General features: G+C 51.5%; 1 protein-coding gene across 2 annotated transcripts; it reads left to right on the top strand.

The window, feature by feature from the left end:
- Positions 1-5,970: 5,970 nt before the first annotated feature.
- Positions 5,971-21,747, top strand: SLC52A3 (solute carrier family 52 member 3). Of its 2 annotated transcripts, none has more exons than XM_037811838.1 (5): positions 5,971-6,035; positions 16,367-16,978; positions 18,244-18,749; positions 20,299-20,422; positions 20,915-21,747. In XM_037811838.1, the coding sequence occupies exons 2-5, from the start codon at positions 16,412-16,414 to the stop codon at positions 21,125-21,127; spliced, it is 1,410 nt and encodes a 469-aa protein (XP_037667766.1). In that variant the 5' UTR covers positions 5,971-6,035; positions 16,367-16,411; the 3' UTR covers positions 21,128-21,747. The 2 variants fall into 2 exon arrangements, with proteins under 2 accessions (XP_037667766.1, XP_037667765.1); XM_037811837.1 differs by lacking the exon at positions 5,971-6,035 and adding an exon at positions 8,334-8,380.
- The last annotated feature ends 1,690 nt before the right edge of the window (positions 21,748-23,437 follow it).

Raw genomic sequence — 23,437 nt, forward strand, 5'->3', positions numbered from 1 at the left:
AATTTTAAATTTTATTTCATTTTAATCAATTTAAGTTTAGCCACAGGAGACCAGGGCTACCGTATTTGACAGAGCATAACCTTAGAGTCAGAGTTATTTCTTTTTGATTCTCACCTCAATGAGAATCCACCATTAGCACCTCCTCCCAAAATTTGCTGATTTTAACTAAGAGAAGAGGCCTGACAGGTGGGGTTTAACTGGAATTTCTATTTTGTTTCTTAAACAAACAAACAAACAAACAAAAAACATTGTCAGCCATAGAAGTAGATCATGAATATGGCAACAATTACAAAAGTGGGCCAGAAGTCATCAAACAAAATAAAAAGCCATCCAATCCCTTCTCAGTATGCAACACAGGGAAACTAAGACCCAGAAATGGGTTGAGGGGAAACGATCTGGCCTGGATGAGGCCGAGCAGGTTGCAGAGACTGTCCAGGACAGATGGTGGCGAAGGCTGGAAGGAAAGGCTGGGGTCTCCCCTAGGCCTGGGGGCTGACAGAGAAGTGTAAGGTCACAGGCTGGGCCTGACAGATGGGATTTTGCAGGGAAAGGGGGTTCAGGAGGCCGGGGGGCCTTTGTCCTCATAGCACAGAGACCCTCCATAAAAGGGAACTGACCTTGTCTTCACAGCCCCTCCCCACCCCAGATGGCCGGGCCAGGCCGGAGGGAGGGGGAGTGAGGCAGCTCCTGGGGGCTGAGTCATTGTGGAAACTTAACCCGCCACACCAAGACCCTCCACCCAAGGGGCTCCGGCCTTCCCAGCTTTCAACTTGACCCCACGCTCCACATGCAAATAAGATGCAACTTAGCCTGTAGGTGCTGGGGAGCCCGGCCTCCCTTTCTCTCTGGTGGTCCTGATGCCCACTGACATGGCAGCCCCCGGCCACATCCAGGCCCACCCTCTGCACACCTGCCCTGACCCCCACACTCAGGCTGGGGCCGAAATGGCCTCATCTGGTCTCTCTGCCTCAACACTGCAGGGCCACTCCCCACCACCCTGGACCACCCCCACCCTCCCTCCCCCATCCATCCTCCACCCAGCAGATCTTTTAAAATGTAAATTAGATCCCATCCTCTTCTCCCTACAAACCTTTCCTGGGCCTTCCCCAGCTCTCCTGAGCTGGCCCTGCCTCCCTCACAGACCTCGTCCACTGCCCGCCTGCACCCCTCTTCAGCCCAGACCCCTAGGACAGTCCCTGACACACTGTAGGTGCTCCATAAATATTTGCAAGTGAGTGAGTGGAAGAATGAAGGACCAGATGCCCCTTCAGAGACCCCTGAGGAGGCAGGACATATTGGGTGGGAAATGTTATAATAATCACTTGTTCACTCAACAGGTTTATTGAGCTCCTACTATGTGCCAGGCACTGAGGTGGGTGCTGGGGATACAGCAGTGAACAAGACTCTGCTCTCTGCCTTTGAGTTGCCCACAGCGAGCTGGGGAGAGGGTCAGTGATGTGATGGGGAAGCACCCATAGGAAAGGCTCCCAGTCCATCCTGGGATCAGGGCAGGTTTCCTGGAGGAGGTGAGATCTGAACTGAGGCCCAAAGGGTGAGCAGGAGGGAGCCAAAGTAAATATGAGAGGGGAAGAGGAAGCGGTTTGGAGCTGGGGGAAGGAAGGAGGGTTGGAAGCCAGGCATCCAGGTCCCCCAGGTCACGAAGTCCCCAGGTCCACCCAGCTCTGGAAGTCTGCTGGGACTTCACCCAGAGGGCAGGAAGAGCCCCAGCAGGAGGTGGGGAGTGTAATCCAGCACTTTCCACATCACAAAAGTGCTTTCTCACCTCCAGCACCCGACTTACTATTCCTCCAATTTTACAGGCAGAAATACAGAGGCCTAAATCACAGCAGGGTCAATCAAGCCCGTGCCCCAGTCCCTGTCCAGTGAGCTTTCTACTGCATCAACCAAGAAAACCAAGTCCTTCCCTAGAGGCTTCTAAAGCCCCAGGCACTCCCTCACCTAGAGAAGGGACTCCCATCCTACCCAGCCCACACCTTTCCACCCCTGCAGACCAGCCCTGCATGAAATAACACTGACCCAATGTGGAGAAAGAGATTCCCTTTCTTGTCTCCTTACATCAGTGAGCACATCTTCTTAGGCACTCCTCGGGCTTTCACATCTAATTCTTGCTAATCTCAGTTTATAACTAGTAACAAGCAGACCTCAGCTGACAGCGTGGGTCTGGGCCCCGTATGGGGCTAAAACACTGTGTCCATTTTCCTCGGCACCTTCTATTTATGACCAAAGACACTTGCTTTCCATTTGATGTATCAAGTTTCCTTTAACAACAAATCCATTGTCAACTGTAAAACGCATTTTGGGGACAATTGGGGATATTAGGATATCAGGAAGCCGTTAATACTCTGGAGTGAAATAATGGTCTTGTGCAGGGAAACAGTCTTATTTTTTTAGCGATGCAGACTAAAGTATTTGGGGGGAAATTCGTGATGTCTAATAACAATAAATTTTTATTCAGAAAGAAATAGCTGAAACAAATATGGCAAATGCTAGCTATGGTTGAACCTGGTTGTTGGGTATATCGTTCATAATGTTATTCTCTAATTTTCTGAGAGTTTAAAACTAGTCTAACAAAACATTAAGAAATCAGTCATTATGGCAGTCCCCGGATATGGCCAAAATCGTGAACTTGAAATGAGAATGGAGGAAGGCCAGGCAAGACAGAAAGAGCTTTCTGGGTTAGAAAACCAGGCCTGTATCTGGGAGGTGGAGTGGGCCCTGTGTGGCTTTCCCGAGTGAGTCTGCTTCCTGGGACACCCCGATTCTGCACCCCAGCCCTGGCATCTGACACTCTGAGTGGCAACGAGGGCCCCCAGCCCCCTGCCGCCTTCCGCAGTACATCTGCTCTGAGGCCTGGGGCAGCCCCTTGGACAATACTTAGCTGTCCCCGAGCCCTGGAGGCCTGGCCCTCTGCCAGTGTCTGCCCTCGGGGACCTGGACCTGACCACAAGCAAGGTCAGAAAGCAGCCCCTCGTCCCCAGCGGGTCAAGGTCACAGGCAGATGAGAGAGAACAGGACCCCAGAAGTCTGACGTCTCGGAGATGAGGGAATCACCGTGCAGTGGGGCAGGCAGCTAGCCTCAGCAGGAGAGGATTCTCCCCGCCCTGGTCCAGCTTCGCAGGAGGCTGCGGAGGGGAGCAGGCGGTGAGGAGCTGGGGACGGTTCTGAGCAGGTCTCTGAGCTCAGATTAGGGATCTACTTGAGGGAAGAGCCCGCAGGATTTGCTGAGGATCAGATGCGGGGTGTGGGAGAAAGGAGGGCAGCAGTTCTATTTGGGTGCCTTGCTGCCTGCTGTATCCCCAGTGCCTGGGACAGAGTAGACCTCAAGGAATAGTTATTGGAAGAAAAAGAACAAATAAAGGAAGAGAGGAAGAGAATCCCCAACTCAAGTTCCTCCTTCAGACCTGGTTTTTCACATTAAGTCTGTTGTGGGGGCGTCCTCTGGTGGCCAAGTGATGGAACTGCAAGTCCTCAGGTTAAGGCTGATAAGGGACTGGGTGTGGGTCTTGGAAGACCTCGGTCTGGATAAGATCAGAGACCACGCCCTACCCCCCCTCACCCATTTTACAGATGAGGATACGGAGGCACACGTAGGGTAGGGGTCTGGTGTCCATCTCAACACCATCACTGCCCTTTCTCCCAGCTATTGCTTTCCAGAGCTGAACAGGGCCTTCCAGGAATCTCCCGCAACCTCCCCTGAGATGCCAGGAGCCCCCGCAGCATTACAGCTTGCTGCTGTAACACACCCACCTCCCCAAATTAGCCCAGCCCAGCCCTGGTTAGCCAAATGGGAAATCTCCACCCCACACTAAGTGGGAATTTCCGCCATCCCTCACTCCCAAAGTCTTGCCCCAGGGCACCCTGCAGAGGTCTATCTGCCGACATCCGTTTGTGACCACACACACCTGGAGGCTGCTTCCCCCACTCTCGAATTCCTCCAGTTGGTTGGCACCAAAATCCCCCCACCCCCACCTTCTGCCATGCCTTCATCTGTCATTGTCCTTCACACAGGACAGGGCCAAGGAGAGGAAAGGAGGTCCCAGATATGAGCAGAGCAGAGGAAGCTGTCACCTCCCTCGAGCTGCAAGTGAGACCTCTATTGATGCAACCCAAGATAGCATTTGATATTTCTTTTCTATCATTTTCCTCATTTTTCAAAAGTAATTTTTAATTTTAGGCTATACAACTCAGAGTTACAGACTCCTAAGAAATTCAAATGTTTCTATTAAGGCTAAAGCCTCATTTGATCACCAGTCTTCCAGATTTTTTCCTATGGATATATATATCTATATATACACACATATGTTTAGTAAACACAAACACCTAGAGCATATACAGAAGCTATTTGTGGGGATTTTAAAAATACAAATGGAATCATATTATACATACTTATCCTGCAATCTTTTTTTCCATTCTGTTCTGGACTCTTGAGTTCAATACATGAATATGAGAACTTGTTTGCTTTGAAGAGGGGGTGCTGCATGATGCTGGGGTCTCTTGTGGGGGAACAAACTGGTCCTTCACTGTTCTGAGGCACCCTCAGAAGCCCCTCTTCTCCCGCATCGCCTTATCCACTCCACTTCCTCCCACCTCCCACCTTTTCCTCACCCTGGCATTTGGGCCCCACACAGACCCCTTGTACAAGGAAGGTCCTAAGGCCGCCAGATGCCCGTAGGAAAGGTTTGGGGCTCCCTGCGCCTCCTGGTGGCTACTCTTGGTAACTGCATGTCATTTCCTTCCCCCAATCCAATCATCCACAGATCCATTCAAGAACTGCCTGAAGGGATGTCCCTACCTGTGCAGACCCTGGGGGCAGGGACGCGGATTAACTGATCCCTGGGGGTGGGATGTGAGCGACCTTGTGACCTATGTGTTTTCTGTTTGTGGGAAACTCATGGTCTCTGGTGCAGCTTCTTTGAAGGGCAACTGGATCTCTTTCTAGCGTGTTGTAGTTTCACTGCTAGGAGTTGACCCTACGGGTATTCTGCACATGGGCCAAAGGACAGACGAGGATAATTATTGCAGCATTGTTCTGGCTAGCAAAAACACGCGCCCAGCAACGGGGCCAGCTGTATCAGTCCCGGTGCATCTGGATAATGTAACACCATGTAAGAAGCAGCCCCTGCCCACCAGGCCCACCTCTAGCCTCACCAATCTTGCTCCACCCAGCTATTGTTCTCTCAAGGGGAGCATCAGGGACAGCCTCCCATGTCCTACTGCTAGGCCCTGCGTTTCCCCTGCCGCAGGTCTTGAGCAAATCACTTAATCTCTTTGAGCCTCAGTTTCCCCATCTATAGAGTGAGGATGAAACTGGCACCTGCCTGATAGGATTGTCGGAAGACTTAATCAGATATTGACTGTTACTGTTTGTCAGGGTGGCTTAGTGGGCCTGGGGCCAAGGCCAGCTCCGCCACATGCAATGTAACCCCACATGAGACTCAACCTGAGTCCCAGGTTCCTCACCTGAAAAATGGGGATAATAGTATCTCCCCAAAAGGCTGTGGAGATGATTAAATATGGGTCAAACCCAAGAATGGTCCTGGCCGAGTCAGCACACGCTGGCTGGGATGACTTCAGTCCTGTGGGGTAAGTGCTGTGATTACCCACAAGTGACTTAATTAAGTGACAGTATTTGAGCAAGTATTTGGGAAACCCAGGGTTGGGCCAGAGTCGCCAGGGAGTGGGCTGGAGGCAACTGGCTGGGCAGGTCTTTTGCCTTCTGGGGGTCAATGTTCCCAAGATCTGGGTGGCAGCCCAGGCTCAGTACTGTGAGTGAGCCCTTTGTTGCTGCTGTTACCATGTGGTTGTCCTCCCGGCTGGGCTGCTGGACAGATTCCGGGCACACAGTAGGCTCTTGGGGGTGCCGGAGCCCCGCCCCGTCCCCCCCGCAGGTAGGGGGCAGGGCAGGTTAATACTAACCGGCTGCCTCCCAGCCGTCCCTCGCAGAGCCTCTCCGGAACAGGCCCAGCAGGTAACTAGGCGGAGCCGGCCGCCAGGGCAAGAGGGCACGACTGCAGGTACCAGGGGCGGGCTGCTGGCTGGGAGCACAGGACGCGGTGGAGGGCGCGTGTCTGGAGCAGCAGGTGGCCCGTGGCCTTTCCCCCAGTTGCAGGGACTGGGTTGAGGGAGGGAGGAGAGGGAGGGCTGGCCAGCGGATCGGGCTGGGATTGGGACAGGCGGATCTGCCAGGTTGGACTCCAGACCCCTCCGGCCTCCAAGGCCAAAATACAGGCCCCCTACCGACCTCTGTCCGGCTGTGCCATCCCAGAGTCTAGGCCCCTCCTGCCAAGTCGGGGCTGGAGCCTCACCGGTCTGGTGTGGGGTTTGGGAACAGACACTGAGAACAGAAGAACCCCGCCTGGGGGAGACTGTACCCCAAGGTCAACTGGTGGGAGGCTTGAGCCCATGCAGGCCTGGGCAGAAGAAGGAGGCAGAGAACTCATCAGTACCCAAGGCCAGCCTGGGCTCCGGTTATCTCCTTGATAACTCCCTGGCAGCCGAGGCCACCAAGCCGGGGCATCCCTAGAACCTGACACAGATGGGGAGACCGAGGCCCCCAGTGGGCAAGCAGCTGGCTCAAGGTCACGTGGCCAGTGAGCACAGGCCTGGATGACTGTGTCGACCTGAGATTGGTGCTGGGCAGGACATATGCGTGCACCCCTTGCCCTCCAGGCCTCAGTTTCCCCACTTCTGTGTGATGGGGTGGGTGACATGGGGGAGTTCTCAGCTCCGAGGCAAGGAGGGGTGGGGGAAAGTCTCTCAGTAAGCATAGATTGAGCAGTGTGGAAAGCAGCTGAGCAGCACCCACCTTCCTCTGCCTCGGTTTCTCTTTTCTCCCTGTCTTGGTCTCTCTGTCTTTGATTGTTTCTCCTTCTAGCTTTTGGTTCTTTCTGTCTCTCTGCCTTTCTCGCCTATCGCCGCATCTCTCCGTCCAGGTTTTTTGCCCCTCTCTGAGCCTCCCTGCTCTGTCCACTCAAAGCCCTCATGCCAATCTTATTAGGGCAGGGCCAGGTCCCAGGTGGGGACCCTCAGAACTCACCAAGGATCTGCACCCAGTTCTCCAGGAGCCTAGAACCTGGGACCGTGACTCGGCCCTTGCCCAGGAACGGGGTGAGGCCAGCTCCCAGGCTGCCAGCTGGCTCTACTGGGGTCGCCCCAGCCCACTCAGCCTCTGAGGGGCCGAGGCAGCTCCTGCAGTCTGGCCCATGGGGCTCTGTGCTTGCCAGCTGAGGATCAAGGACCCAGCCACGGCGCCAAGGGGTTGGGGTGATCTAGCTCTTGGTAAACCAGACAGCCATCCAGGCACTAAGGGGGAAGGACAGGGCCTGCTGGCATGGAGCTTACACGCCAGTGGGTGAGAACACAGATACCCATCAACTCCGTGACTCTGCTCTGCAGGGTATAGAGGAAAGGGCAGGAGAGAATGCCTGGGGGCGGGCTGCTTGGACTGGCCCCACTGTTCACTCCCCCCACCACTCCCACTCCACCCACATCCCCCTCTCCTTCCAGCTCCCCCCACCTTCCTCTACCCTAGGGGCGTGGGACTCCCGTTTCTCTCAGCTTCTGAATCAAGAATGGCAAAGAGACTCCTAGCCCTGGGGCTGACTCTTCTAGCTTCTCTGTGGGTCCTCCCACCCTCTATGGGAAAATCTTAAGTCTCATTTCTCATTCAAAACCTTAGTGTTCTGGTCTCTGCAATCCGAGGAGGCCCTAGATCCTTGAGAAGCAAATATAGTCTTCGAAATTATCTTGGGTTCTCCTGGGCTGGTAGCCCATTTCCCAGCTTCCCAGGCAAGTGCTGGGTGCTGGGAGGTGTTGGAGGCCAGTGAAAAGGGCCCCTGCTCAGCTTGGCTCCACAGCCTCTTCTCCATCTCACCAGCTGTGTGACCTGGGGCAAATTACTTGCCCTCTCTGAGTCTCAGCATCCTCATCTGTAAAATGGAGATAAGCATAATGCTTATTATTGTTGAGAGGATTCAAGCTCAGGGCCTTGCACTTAAAATGGCAGCTATTATTATTATTATAATCTTTTTTGGGCTGGATTTATACACCAGCTTCCTGACAGGCTGACGGTTTTCACTCCTGACTCAGCCCTGACCCCTCCTTCTCACAGCAGCCAACAAGATCCTGTTAAAATTAAATCGCAGCCTGATTTAATCAGGGCCTCCAGCAGTGGAGCTTTTGGCTCAGAGGAAAATCAGACCTCCCCTCCCTGCCCCACCCCTACTCCTGTGACTTGCCCCCATTTCCTCCCAACCCCACCTCCTCCCCTCTTTCCCTCACTCCTGCTGCTGCAGCCATGCAGGCCTCCTGACTTCTAGCTGTACCTCAAACACCAACATCTGTTTCTGGGACATGGCAGGTAGGATTGCTCCCCAGGGCCTTTGCACTCACTGTTCCGTCCATGGACCCCTCTTTCCCCACACACAGCTCATGCCCACCCCCTTCCTGCATGTCCTCACTGCCCTGCTGCACTCCTCTCCACGGCCCTTACCACTGGCTGACTTGCTTTATATTTCTAATTTTTATTTTGCTTAGTGTCTGCTTCCTGCACATTCCCAAGAGCAGGGATCGTTGTGCTGTGCATAGTGGGTGCCCAATAAATATCACAAGGACTACAAGGTCACTGTAGAAAAAAATAGAAAATACTGGTAAGCATTTTTTTTTTTAAAGTGTCCCCAGCACACAGCTTCAGCCATTCTGAGCCACTCTTCAGCTCTCTGAGCCAAGGACTTTGCACGCGCCCTTCCCGCAGCCTGGGACACCTCCCCACACCCACTGTCACTGCTGGAGAACAGGAGGTAGTTTGGTATGGCCGGCTGGAAGTGGGCCAGGACAGGGGAGAGGAGGTGGGCCGGGCTAGACCACACCCCACATCATGCCCTTTTCCAGATAAGGAAACAGACTCGGAACTAAATCACTTGTCTCAGATTACACAGATGTGGTGGAGTCAGGATTGCAACCCAGAGAATTTAGCACTATGGGGAGAGGGAGGATTTAGGGTTTTAGCACATGGGACTCATTGCACATAAAATGACATTCAAACTCCTTACTCCTGTCTGCCCTTGTCTTCCTATCAAGCCCTCAGATCTAGCCGCATTGGCCCAGGCTCGCTCCCACCACGGGACTTTGCAAATGGCATGTTCTCCCTCCAGAACTTCACACAGCTCACACCTTCTCCTCTTTAAGTTCTCAGCTGAAGAGTTGGGTCCTCAGAGGCTTTCTTTGCCCACCTCAGGGAAATCCCTACTCCCACCATTACCCCAAATGCCTACCCTTATCTCCTGTTATCCTTTGGGTTTCTCATTTTTTAAAAACAAATGTGTTGTCCATCCTCAGTAGACTGTAAGTAGGGCCTGGTTAGCATGGCCCAGCGTCAACCCCCTGACCCTCCAGCACTATGTAGAATGAACGGACAGAGGGAATGCATTTTCAAGGTTCATTTTGTTTTGCACGCATGAGGGTGAATTGTCATTCAAGTCCTTTGCCCATTTCCTGGCTGCAGCCTTCGCTTTTTCTCACCTGATTTGTAAGGACTTCACAAATTATGATGATAGCTGGTATTTCCTGAGCTCTGAGCCTGTTCCAGGCCCAGGTCCAGGTGTGCCTGACATTGAACTGGGCTCTTCCAGCCGCCAGAGGCAGGGCTGTTGGCAATCGGGTCCCACGGTGAGGACATGGCCAGAGCAGGTGTGGCTGAGTGGAATGAGGTGGCTTTCAGCAGAGGAAGGACATGACCTGGCTCAGGTTTTAAAGACCCTACCTGGCTGCCGCAGGTGGAATGGATTGAGATGGGAGAAACTGAGGAGGGAGCCTGGGGCGGTACCCAGGAGAGCAGAGGGAGGGGCCTGTGCCAGGGGGCGGGAGGGGGAGCCGTGAGAGCCGTGGAAGTGGTCAGATTCTGGATTTATTTTGAAGATTTTGACAAGATCCGCTGATCTGACGCCCAAGTGAGAGACGGGAGTCAAGGGTGACAGTGATGTTTGGAAGGACGCAGCTGCCACTTTGGGAAGGATGGGTTCAGCTGCAGATGGGGCGGATTCAGGGCCGGGAAGCCTCGGGAGGAAGGTTCTGGGCACGTTGGGTTAGAGGCGCCCCTTAGACCTCCAGACAGAGGCTGAGCAGGCGGCAGGGGGACGAGTTGGCCGGCGGGGGGAGCCCGCAATGGGCGCGCAGACCTGCGTTTTAAGCACCCCAGGCTTCCAGGAAAATGCGGAGGACCCGGCAAAGGAGCAAGGGGCAGAGCGTCCGGTGATGGGAGGAAAGAGGCCCAGGGAAGGGCGCTTTGGAAGGACAAGGGACGGCCCTCCGCTGCGGCGGCTGCTGCTGGCGGGAGCAGACGGGTGGGGATGGGCGGGGATGGGTGGGGATGGTCGCTCTCGGATTTGACACCCGGAGACCCGACAGTGAGGAGGGGAGGGGGCGCAAGCGTTGGAGAGACGCCGTGAGGTGTGATGAGAACCAGAAAACCGAGACCAGGAACCTGCCACTCCAGAGACTGGCCAAAGAGCCGCAGGACAGAGAAATGGATGAAAAATTATCCAGGGTTACATGTTTTAAATCAAATTAAATTGTTCGGGCTGCAAGTGTGAATTTTCACTTTAACCAAGCTTTAACATTAGCCAACCAGCTCTGCGTCTCAAATGCAAGATATAAGGCCCTCTGCACATATTTCTTATAAAAATCCAAATAGCATAGAAAGATGTAAAGTGAAGAGTTAAGTCTTCAATTCCACCTCTCAGAGAAGGCCACTGATTCCTCATGGGGCCTGGTAATAGTTCATTACGTTTTATGAATTATATTTTCCCCTAAATGGTGACCCAGTAATAACAAAGCTTATTGTTGTGTGTGGTGCACCCTCCCGGTGTATATATCTGTAATAGGTAGGGTGTGTATATACATGTCTTTTCTAAAACACTCATGTGGTCATACTCTGCATTTTTTCACTTAATATGTTGTAGAGCTAATTTCATATCAGCACATACAGTTCTGTCTCCTTCCCCGTGGATGGACTGTGGGCTGTTTAAGCAGCCCCTACCGATGAACGTTTGAGCGGTGCCAAGATTTTTGTTCTTATCATCAGAGAGCAAACAGCCAAATTTTTTGCACTTGGGCCAGGGTTCCTGCCAAATAGATTCTTGGAAGTGGAATTGCTGGGCCACACAGTAGGTGTTTTTTACATTGGGTCAGTGCTACCAAGCTGTCCTCCGTGGAGATGGAGCTCCCACTCCCCTCCCTCCCACCGCACATGCAACAACGTAGGACAGTGCAGAGTTCAATTTTTTTAATCTTTCCAGTGGCGCCTCGTTTGTTTTGATTTCCATTTGTTTATTCTGAGTGAGGGTGTGTTTCTTTTCTTGTGTCTATCGGCTGGATTTTATTGGTGGTGATTGGTTCCACTTTATGCATTTCTGTGACACTTCAGTTGATGTCCACTGCCCCCACCCCCACCTCTGAATTTCTTAAAGTCCATCAGAGCTCCTTAAGGACATGATCCTTTGTCATATTCATCTTCTCCTTGATGGTTTCTGGATTATAAATCATACTGTTAAAGCAACAGAAAGACTTCCTCACCCCTGGATTATAAAAATATTCTTTGGCCATTTTTATTATGTTTCTAATTTTTTAAATATTTAACTATTTGATCCATCTAGAATTGGTTTTTTTGTTGTGAGATGTGATCCAGCTTTATTCCCCTCCCCACCCCCCAGATAGGATTGTGCAATAATAACAAGTGTGATTTTATTTTCTAATGCAGGAAAGCTACTGATGTTTGTAAAGGTGTAACCAGCCCTCTTGCTGAACTCTCTCATCAGTTTAATAGCTTTTCAGATGATAAGGGTAACCATCTTTTGCAAATTTGCCTCCTCCCTTTAATTACTTATTTGTTCCTCTTTATTAGGTGTATCATTTGTCATCTCCGTATCTTTAACTTTGCACGCTCTTTGGCTGGCAGGGCCTGGAATGATGAGTAAACACCCCACTGCCATACTCCACTTCTGTCCATCTCTCCTGCATGCCCGAGACTGTTTGGGGGGATATTGTGCAGCATATGAATATTCACAGCAGTTTTTGCTCCATTATGAATTATAGTCATTATCAATATGAAATGACTCTGGGCCTCACTTTATACTTTTGTCACCAAATTCTATATTGAAACCACTTTCTCTTGTCTCTTTCTTTTGTTCTGGTTTTGTTGTTTGTTTGTTCTTCTTTTTGCATTTCTCTGGAAGAACTTTGCACCCTCAGGGTGGTTTACTAGTAACTTTTTGGTGTCTCTTTAGATGTGTCTAAACAACTATTTTATTAGATATTGGTTCTTGGGACAGGATCTGAGTTTCTGAGAGAACATAGAGCAAGAGGTAAATGTATCCATTAGTTTTTGGTTACTATCATTGGTCAATACACATCCTTGAAAATATATCTTTGTACATATTGAGCCGGTTTTTGCTGTATGTAAAATAAGAGTGGCTTAAGCAAGATTGAAGTTTATTTACAATTTAAACAAGAACATTAAACAAACAAGCTGCAGGCTGGTGTGGCTGCCCCATGCTACAAGCTCCCAAGGTCTGGTCTCCTTCCACCCCACCCCCACCCCTCATGGTGCAAAATGGCTGCACACCTGCGTCCCAGGCAGCAGGACGGAGGAAGAGCAGAGAGGCATGCCCCTCACCTGATGTCACTCCCAACATCGCTGGCCAGTGCTAGGTCGCATTAAGGGAGCCTGGGAAATGTAGTCTTTTCATTGTTGCCCCCCAAAAACTGGGGCTCTGTAACAACTAGGGAAATACAGAGTGGCTATTGGGAAACAGCTAGCAGCCTCTGGCCTCAGAAAAGCATACAACTGCCTACCTTTTTCTATCTGTATTGTTTTATCAATAATAGGCAGAAATCTGCCTGAGTCGATGGGGGAGGGACAGCTTTTTTCCAGTGAGGTTCTGTCTGCTTGACACCAGATTCTGGTCTCAGGTTGGGGTGGGCAGCCACCACTTGTTTCTGGGTTTTCTTGGACAGTACAGTGGGAAGATGAGAGGCTGTGTCAAAGCTCCTGGCCTTTGAAAGAGGCCCCTTCTCTCCTCCACTCCACTGTTGCTCCAGGGAGGGATGGCTCCCATTTTGCAGCTGTTGGGTTACCTGCCTGGGCCAAGGTAGGGCAGGAAACCCCACCTCCAGAATACAATCCCAGCTGCCCCCTCCCACGGAGCTCCTCCTCCGCCTTGACCTTATCGTTTGCACCTGCAGGCTACACGGCTCTTCCTTGCACTCTTCTTTGGGAGCAGCTCCTGCGGTTTCTGGCATCCCTCACAGCATCAAGCTCAAAGCCAGGCACAGAGTAGATCTTAACCCCTTGGTGATTGATTAGGAAGAAGTGGTGATAAAATGTTGCCATCAGGAAATAATTGTTTTGTGGTATCCAGAACTGTGTTCAGGGTAATTGCATATTTCAAATACAATTGATACCTTTGCTGAGACAGGGATCTTATAATAATGAGTTACCATGTATCGAGCACTTACCATGTGTCACTGTTCCAGCACTTTGCACATTCATCGTCCTAAGGCTCCTATGTTGTTGACACCGGGAGCATCCCCATTTTACAGGAGAGGAATCTGAGGCACCAAAGGTGAAGTCACTTGCTCAGCTCGTCAGGATTGAAGCCAGCATTGAACCCAGGCAGTCTGGCTCCAGGGTCTTTGCAGCTGCAGGGAGAGCACCAAGGTGGCCAGAGGCAGTGCACTGAGCCCTGGGCTGAGGGACCAAAGACCTGGGTTCCAGCCTCCACTTTGCCCCCAGCTGGTGTAGGGCCCTGGGCAAGCCACCCTACCTCTGGGAAATAAGGGCTGGGCTTGGGCGGAGGGTGCAAACTCAAATGCCCACAGGGACCAGGTGGGGCCAGGCAGTTACCGTCAGGTAAAGAGGGCCAAGAGTGTGGGCCCAGGTGGCCAGACTTCCAAAAGAAGAAATCAGAAAGGAGAAACCAGAAATCCTGATTTCTGTATGCCGTCATCTCCTGGCTTGCCGATTTCAGCAACCAATTGTTTAAAACACTAAGCAAACTAAAACAATACTTCCGCTGCCTGGCTCTGGCCAGTGAGCTGCCAGTTTACAAAACCTGAACCGGATCATTGCTAAAGGCCCTTCTGCCTTCAAGAAGCCAGATACCAAGGCAGTCCCTGATCTCGAAGAGTTCAGTCTCACCCAGAAGATAAGGCATGTATCTGCATAAATCCCTGAAAGAGAAACCTTAAACCTATAGCTGCCCGGGTGAGGACAGCAGTAAAGGGCTGGGCAGCCAGAGGAGGTTTCCCTGGGGGGGGTGAGGCTGGGGTGGAATCTTGCAGGAAGCTTGGGATGTAGACCGAGGATGGGGGGTGGGGTGGGGGGTGCTCCAGGCAAGGCACGTGGTGATTCTCTGGGCGCTTCCTCTGCTGGGGTCCTGTGCACACCCAGAGCCAGGCCTGTTCCGGGCTATTAGTCAGCCCAGCTTCAGAGGTGAGAAGAGAGAGCTCAAGTGACTCAACCAAGACCCCCCGCAGACTGGAGGTGGCAGAGCAGGACTGAAAACAAGTCTGACCCCTTTCTGCTCCCGCTTGCTTCTAGGAGAGGAAGGGAAGGTGGGGCCAGGAGAACAAGGAGGCAGTCGAGGCCTCCGCTCCCCCTACGGTTGGTAGGAGGGAGGGAGCCTGGGCCTTGAGAGTCAATTCTGTGCATGGGAACCGCAGAGAGAGGACCTGAAGGGATGTTGGGGGCTTTTCTGGGTGAGGTGCAGCCAAAAGGGACACTCCTGTTTGTTCCAGAAAGAAGAGAGGCAAGCAGACAGGAGTTAAATACCGACAGTGTGAGCTGAGCTAAACAAAGAATTAGGGGGTCACCACGGAAGGCTGGTGGGGACTCACCCCAAATCCCAGCTCCCAATCTCCTCCCCTCTGGACCCCATTTCCAAAGGGTTAGAGGAGGGGATTCACTCCAATTGACGTTTCTCTCCAAAGTGGTGCATGTACCACCAGTAATTCATGTGGTCTCCCATGGGGCACTGCTTTCCTTTTAAATGTTGATAGCTGTGTATGAATCATCATGTGGCATTTCGTGATGTAATAATAGCTAATCCCTAGTGAGTGTTCACTGTGTGCCAGACACTATTCGAAATGACTGGATTCATTAGCACAATTGCATCTCGTTACAAACCACAAGGTCGATACTATCTTTATAGCTCCATTTTACAGGTGAGGAAACTGAGGCACAGAGAGGCAAAGTCTCTTGCCCAGGGTCACCCAGCTAGTGAGTGGCAGAGCAGGGTTCAAACCCAGGCGGCTGGCTCCTGAGCCCTCACTCCTGGCCCCTTTGGTATCGCCTAGACTCAGATCATCCACAGCACAGGCGGTCCCAATGGTAATTGGGAAGGTGGCACACAGACGGTGGAATGGTTGGGGGGTGAGGATGGGAATAGGAGGTCTCTGAGGTCCAGCTAGGGAGCTCAATAATTTCAGAAGAAAAGAGTAGATTGAAATTTTATTTCAGGTAACTGTTTTTTTTTTTCATAAATAATATGTTCACATGGTTCACAAATCAACACTATATAAAAAAATACATGCCGAGGTGCTGCAAGCCTCCCACCACTTCCAACATGTCCTTCAAGAGTTGCTTTATGCAAATATAAGCAAAGAGAACAAGTGTTGATGACCGTCCTTGAGCCCCTCCTCTGTTATTATTACCAGCAAGACCATAATGGATAGTAACCTTGTCCCTGAGTCACTTTGTCCAGGACAGGTAACTTCTGACTTTGGGACAATCCACTGGTGTGAAATGGCACCTGGGAGTCATTGTAATTGGCATTGCCTATTGAGAGTAAAGGTTATAATTTTTTCATATGTTCAAGGCTTATTTGTATTTTTTTTCCCTGAATCTTCACATCCTTTCTCCTCTTTTCCATTGGATTGTTGGTCTTTCTGTTCTCAATTTCTAGGAACTCTTTATATATTAGGGAGATGAGCCTTTTGTCTGTGATTTATGTTGCAAATATTTGTCCGAAGTTTATCATCTGTCTTTTGACTTTGCTTTTGGCATTTTCTGCTATGTAGAAGGTTTTTTGTTTGTTTTCATTTTTATGCAGTATAATGTATCAAATGTTTCTTCTGTTGCCTCTGGATTTATAAGTCATGGTTAGCAAGGCTTTCCCCACTTGAGGGTTGGTGATAAAGGAATTTGTCCATATTTTCTCCTAATGAAAAGCCAGCTTGTTCATGGAGAGGGGAAGGATGAGAAGACTCTAGGCCTAAAAGCACAGTCTCTTGCTAGGTTGTGAACTCGAAATTGCTCACTTGGTGTCTTTCTCCATCTGCCCCACTGCAGGCTGATCTGAGGAGGCAGTGGCCTCCGGACAGGGCAGACAACACCATGGCCCTCCTGATACACCTGCTGGTCTGCGTCTTTGGAACAGGCTCCTGGGTGGCCATCAATGGGCTCTGGGTAGAGCTGCCCCTGCTGGTGATGGAGCTGCCTGAGGGCTGGTACCTGCCCTCCTACCTCACAGTGGTCATCCAGCTGGCCAACGTCGGCCCTCTCCTGGTCACCCTGCTCCATCACTTCCGAGCCACGTGCCTTTACGACGTGCCCATCATCTTCACCATGCTGGGTGTGGGCACCATCTCCTGCATCCTCTTCGCCTTCCTGTGGAACGTGACCTCCTGGGTGCTGGGTGGCCTCCGCAGCATCGCCTTCCTGGTTCTCACCTTCTTCCTGTCCCTGGTGGACTGCACCTCTTCCGTCACCTTCCTGCCCTTCATGAGCCGGCTGCCCGCCCACTACCTCACCACCTACTTCGTGGGCGAAGGACTCAGTGGCCTCCTGCCCAGCCTGGTGGCTCTTGCCCAGGGCTCAGGTCTCACCACCTGTGTCAACGTCACTGAACCATCAGGCACCCCCTCAGGCCCTGTGACCTCCAGGGACAACAATATCCCCCAGGTACCCGGCAGGGCTCAGAGCCATTGTATCACTCTGGTTTGACCACAGATCGTGCTTGTGTCTCCTGGACATTAGGTAGGCCAGTGTCCTTGACCTGGCTGCACTGTAGATCAAGTGAGGGAGTTTCTAAAACATACCAAAGCCCAATCACCGCCCCCAACACACACACACACACACATGCACATAGATCCAGAAGAGTTAAACAAGAATCTCTGATGCCACCCTCATCTGAAATCCTTGGGGTTGTTATGTTTTGGAATTTGGCATTTTCAGATTTTAGAACACGCCTCCCCTGGTCTATGGCCACACCTTTGATTCAGCAAGTGGGCACAGCGACCCTGCTGTCTCCAGCCCACCAGCATCCACACTGAGTGGGCCAACGACGGCCATACCAGCCCCATGACAGTTCAAGCATTGCTGACAATTAAGTCATGAAAAACATTTCCATTTTCAGAGGTTTTTGGATTTCAGAATTGCAGATAAGGGATTGGGAATTTCTGTATTTTTCAAAATTCACCAGGAGATGCTGATGAATAGCCAGGTTGAGAACCACAGACTTCAGACATTGCTTCAACACCTCACGTCATTGAAACCCCAGAATTTTCTCACTAGATATTGGACAGTTTACACGTGTCTGGTATCACCCAAACCAAAACTGGCTGCAAACCAGTGGCCTCAGCAAACAAAACAAAACAAAACAAACAAAATTGGCCTGCAAGCAGTTTTTCTTAAGGTTTTGAAATAATTGATGATGTTTAAATTTTTTTAAATTTCACATGTGAAAATGAAGATGTCTGGAAACTTCTCAAAAAAGATCTGGCCACACCAGGCCCCCCCTTAGGTGGGGCTGATCTTCTGCCAAGCAGTCCCCAGCCAGCAACCCCCCTCCCCCAAACACCTTTATGGGTGCTGCCCCTAAAGCGTAGTAGAGTGGTGAAAGGTACAGCCTCCCAGTCAGGACCAGGTGGAGTGGCTTCTCCACGTGGTGCCCGTGACACTCAGGGAAGTGACCAGCCATTCTGCCACCTTGGTTCCTACAGACCTGGGGGCTGATGGTCCCCACTAGGAGCCGCTGGCGCGTGCAAAGTGCCAGTGAATCAATGTGAGCAATTATTATAATTACTTTATTAGTTATTTGTATATTATTTATCAACCATTTGTGACTAATAATACATAGTCTTTATTACCAATATTATCACTGTTCTGTTATCCGTGTTCTGACATTACTCAGGGACCTGGCCCACCCTTGTTTTGTGTTTACCCAGGGAGTTAACAACACTCTGGCGCCTGACCTCCCTGGGACCGCAGCCTCCGTTGTCCACCTGGAAAGCCGCTACCTCCCTGCCAACTTCTCGCCCCTGGTCTACTTCCTCCTGCTCTCCTTCATGATGGCCTGCTGCCTGGTGGCTTTCTTCTTTCTCCAGCGCCTACCCAGGTGCTGGGAAGCCTCCATGGAAGACCTCTTCAAATCCCAGGTCACACTCTACTCCATCCGGCCACGGGCTGAGAAGGACCCGGGCGCCCCAGGCCCAGTGCACAGCACCAAGGACCAGGAGCATCTGGAGGGGGACTCGGGCCCCCGCCCCCCGGCTCCCCTGATCTTCATCTACATCCTGGTGGCGTTTGTGAACGCGCTCACCAACGGCGTGCTGCCCTCCGTGCAGACCTACTCCTGCCTGTCCTACGGGCCAGCTGCCTACCACCTGTCGGCCACCCTTGGCTCCATGGCCAACCCGCTTGCCTGCTTCCTCTCCATGTTCCTGCCTAACAGGTCTACACCCTCTAGCCCCGGGGACTCTGGTTGGGGGAAGAATTCATTCTAGAACCCAGAGTCCTAAGCCCTACCTATTGGGCTGTCAGCGTAATGGTTAAGAACATGGTTTCTGGAACTCAACCGCCTGTGTTCAAATCCCAGCCCTGCCACTGGCTATCTGTGTGGTTTTGGACAAGTTACTTTGCCTCTCTGTGCAGCAGGGATTTTATTCTGGAAAATGAGGGTAATAATATTTCCAACCACCCAGGGTTGTTCAGCCCCTAAAGTTGTGCCTGGCACACAGTAGGTCCTATGTAAGTGTCGGCCATTATTGTCACTGGCCCCGGGAGGAGAAACAGGTAGCTACTGTGCCTCTCATTTTACAAATGGGAAAACCGAGACAATCCCCAGGATTTGGGCCCTGCCCTTCTGCCTCCTGCTCTTCTGCCTCCAGCCCTGGCTGCCTCCCTTGGGAACCTAGAAGAATGGCTGGTGACGTTGGTAAATTGGCAGTTGGGAAGTTGGCAGGTTGAGCCAGCCTAGATTGGGACCCGGGATTTTAATTTTTAGTAAGCAATCTGGTGTTCTGATGCAAGGGCTTCAAACCTAGTAGGAGCAATGCCTACCTCGGGGTCATGAAATTTTAGGGCCCAGAGCCCCCCCTACCCTCATCCAGCCCCCTGCCCCACCTGGCCCTCGCTGGCTTCATGGACCTGCTCACAGCCCAGGAAGGAGAGTTAGAAAATGTCAGTTTTCCGGGAAGCTGGATTTTCTCCCTTGGGCCTAAAAAGCCCAGAAGGGAGAACAGAGATTTCTGGGGATGCAGGACAAGAGCCCACAGTCCTGCAGAATCTGAGAAGCCTGGAAGGTTAGAATTACAGAACCTGAGAGCCACGGAGTCCTTAGAGGCAGGGCAGAGCCCCCCTTTCTCACCCAGGGGTGCAGACCAGTCTTGGTGTGAACAGGGAGCCCCAGGGACAAGGACCTCACAAGAGGGACAGTGTCCTCCGGGTCAGAAATGGGATCTCCCGGAAGACCTCCTGTGGTTATGTTCATCAAAGCAAATGGTCTTGTGTCCAAGTTGGCCCCAGGGGGCAGCTGAGGCCAGAGAGGAAAAGGTCACCCAAGGTCACACAGCACACCCTGCAGCACCCTGCTGTGCTCACAGTTGCTGGTTTCCTGGGAGCATTGCAGGGAGATCTGGCAGCAGATAAGGTATCAGGGGCAAGGCAGAGCCAGGCTCTGTTCACTCTACAAGACTCCCATTTCACAGGTGAGGAAACTGAGACTCAGGCTCCCAGCTTAAGTGGTAGAACTAGGATTTGAACTCGGGTCCATCTGGCACCAGAGCCCGCACTGCTTCTTTTGCTGAGCTCTTGCCATTAACACTCTGTGTGCCTTGGGCCAGACCTCCCCTTCCGGAGCCTCACCGACCCACTTCAGCCTGGTGGCCTGGAAGCTTCCATATGGGTCTAACCTCTAACCCAGTTGCTGGCCATTCCATGATGCCCCTGGGAGACAGTGGGGATAATGACCAGGCATCTCACCTCCCCTCGCTCTGCCCTAGGTCTCTGCCATTTCTGGTGGTCCTCGTGGTGCTTGGGTCTGGGTTTGGGGCCTACAACCTCGCCATGGCTGTGATGAGCCCCTGCCCGCTCCTGCAGGGCCACTGGGGTGGCGAAGTCCTCATCGTGAGTATCCAACTCGTGGCTGCTCTCCCTCCCCCACCCCTCATCTCTGAACCAAGACCCCCGGCTGGAGTACTTTCTGTTGACCAAAGTCTTGGTGGCTGCTCTCTCAGGAAGCCCCACGTGGGTGGGAAAGGAGGAGAGGGTGATTCTTATTTGGAAGTAGGGGCTTAGGGAGGGGAAGTGACTGGTACAAGGTCAAGTCCAGCCTGTCCTCCAAATCCCTCTCTTCCCCCCATGTGGCCATCTCTCAGATGCTCTTTACTTGATCATGGGAGACAGAAAAGCCACTGGGTTCTCCTTTGCCCCCGGGGAGGGAGGTCAAGTCGTGGGGTCCCCTCAGCCCTGCAGGGTCACCCCTTGAGGCTCACTCTGCACTTAGTTATTCCATGAGGCTCTCTAGTCCTGTTGGGTCGTGCATTGAGCGCCCTTCGCCCCTGAGGCTCAGCCCACAAGCCCCTTCTCTCTGCACCTCTGCCGGCCCCATCCCTGCAGGTGATCTCGTGGGTGCTGTTCACTGGCTGTCTGAGCTACGTCAAGGTGATGCTGGGCGTGATCCTGCGCGACCAGAGCCGCAGCGCCCTCGTGTGGTGCGGGGCGGCGGTGCAGCTCGGCTCGCTGCTCGGAGCGCTGCTCATGTTCCCGCTGGTCAACGTGTGGAGGCTCTTCTCGTCCGCAGACTCCTGCAGCCTGCACTGCGCCGCCTAGGCCGGCAGGAGGCGCAGGGACCATGCCAGGGCGCCAGCCCCTCCCCCCACCCCATTGCTAACACCTGGAAACAGGCCCAGAAACTGGGTAAGGGGAGTGCCAAGGTCACGGAGCGGGGTGCAGATGCCGAACTTGAGGACTCAGTCCATCAACACAAACTCCGGCTGGGAACTGAATGCAGCGGGTGTCCCGTGGGACCTGAAAATGCAAAGCCCTCCCCCCACACGCTCACACCTCTTCCTGTCACCCCTCCCGACCTGCTTCCTGGAAGGTGACCTGGGAGGCAGAGCGAGATGTTTAGGGGGGAGGTGGGATCCTATCCCAAGCCTCTGAAAGTGAGGTTCCCCACCAGGCTGGAGACTGGAATTGCAGAGCCTTAGAAGCAGTTCTCTCAACTGGAGGGGAAGAGTGTTATTTTGTTTTACTTTTTCCTTTCCTTTCTTTCTTTCTTTTTTTAATAAAGACATTCCCTGCTTTTATACTCAGAGCAAACTTGAAAGGACAAGTCCAACCTGCATCCCCCAAAAGTATCAATAGTCAGTTGTCAGTGGTTTCTATAGTGCTGTTGCTTTATCTGCTTGCTTGCCACTCTCCCCTCCCCTGCCCAATTCTTCCCAATACACACGATGATCATTTTTATTAGTTCCTTCTTTATCTTCCCAAAGACTATTTATGCAAAGGTAAGCAAATACAAATATAGCATCTTTGTTCTCAGACCTCTTTTTACAGAAAAAGAGGTAAACTGCTGAGCACCTTGCACTTTTCAATCAACAATGAAAATCTCTTGCCAACCCAGAAAACCTCTTCACAGAAATAGAAGAGAAAGAAAACAGTTTTGTTATTGAATAAGCATTAAACCAGACTGTGGCATCCACAGTCTGCCTCCTGAAAAGACAGAAAGACCTCACACACTGCTATATAGCCAGGCAGAGACCACCTGTTACATATGACAACTAGTTCTCAAGTCATATGACTAGACAGCACTATTTGTCACATGTAGTTCATCCTAACCTCTCACCCAGTAATTGGAGTACCTACCTGTCTTTGCTAATCACCTTTATTCAAAGGAAAAATAATCTCAAATCTTTATGACAGGAGGTAGTTTTGCAACAAGTTAGGCTTTACCCTCCCTTGCAGACTGGGAGATAAGGGTGCTATCTTCGAAGATTCCGTTTCAAAGAGATGGCTTCCACGTCCTTGAAAAAAACATTCCTGGGTTGTAAGACTGGCAAGAGGCTTATTTAGCTTTTAAAAAGGATTTGTATATATCTTAAAGAGGCAGAGAAAGTTTTTACCATTACAAGTTTTCTAAAGTAAGTGTTCTAAGAAAAGGGGGTGGGGTGAGTTCTCCCAATTTTGGACCAAAAAGAATTAATATTTTTTTTGCATTTGCCCTTACAATAACATTTGAGTTGTTTCCAGTCTTTCCTCCCAGAAAGGATTTTGGAATGGATAATAGACGGAATGACAATGTCTATACTGAGGGAAGATGCTCCAAGATTAATAATTATACACACTCAGGGAAGGCAGCTGCAGAAGAGCATGCCATGGTGCCATCCATGCTAATACAGTCTGTCAAGGACTAGGTGGGAGAGTGAGCTGGTATTTGGGAAAGGCACCCCCCTTTGATGGCCTTCTCTATGGACAGTCTCCCGTCATCCTTGAAGGTCTTTATAACATTGACAACCTGTAGTTAGCCCACTCAAGTCAGCTCTCCTCCATCTCTTCCTCTGTACAGTAGGATGATAAAAGCATTCCCCTCCCATGGTTGTTGTGAGAATTAAATGTGGTAAGATGTGCACAGTGCTTAGCACTGTGCCAGCAAACGGTAAGTGCTCAATACATGTCATTAAAAAGCTGCCACCTGGGGAGAATATCCTCCACGACCCCAGCCACCCCCAAGCTGCTCTTCTACCACTGCCCTCCCAGAGTGTCAGTCCTGTGCAGGAGGCTGAGTCACGTGATGTCTCTCCAGACATGGCGTGACCAACCAAGTTCCATGAAGGACATCAGGACTTGGGACTTGGCCTGAGGTCGGCAGGGTGTGGGCTTCCCCAAGGATGACACCGAACTGTACAAATTCAGGGTTCTCTGCCCGATGTGCATAGCAGCCAGTCTATGACACTAGGGTTTCAAGGAGAGAAAGTTTAATGCTACACGTGAAGCAGGAGATCAGATGGCCTATTTGCTCCAAAATCTAAGGTGTTCAGGGTTTTTATGGATTCAAACAAGGGGGGTGGGGGTGGAGCTGTTACCACTACAATAGTCACCACAAACAGGGATGAGACTAGGCTAGACCTTTAAAATAGA

The sequence above is a fragment of the Choloepus didactylus genome, chromosome 19 (genome assembly GCF_015220235.1).
Source record: "Choloepus didactylus isolate mChoDid1 chromosome 19, mChoDid1.pri, whole genome shotgun sequence".
NCBI lineage: Eukaryota > Metazoa > Chordata > Mammalia > Pilosa > Megalonychidae > Choloepus > Choloepus didactylus.

Coding starts and splice junctions, on each gene's coding strand:
- SLC52A3 (XM_037811838.1), top strand. CDS start 16,412: ATGGCCCTCCTGATACACCTGCTGGTCTGCGTCTTTGGAACAGGCTCC. Junction 18,750..20,298: donor TCCATGTTCCTGCCTAACAG/GTCTACACCCTC, acceptor GCTCTGCCCTAG/GTCTCTGCCATTTCTGGTGG. Junction 20,423..20,914: donor GGGGTGGCGAAGTCCTCATC/GTGAGTATCCAA, acceptor CCATCCCTGCAG/GTGATCTCGTGGGTGCTGTT.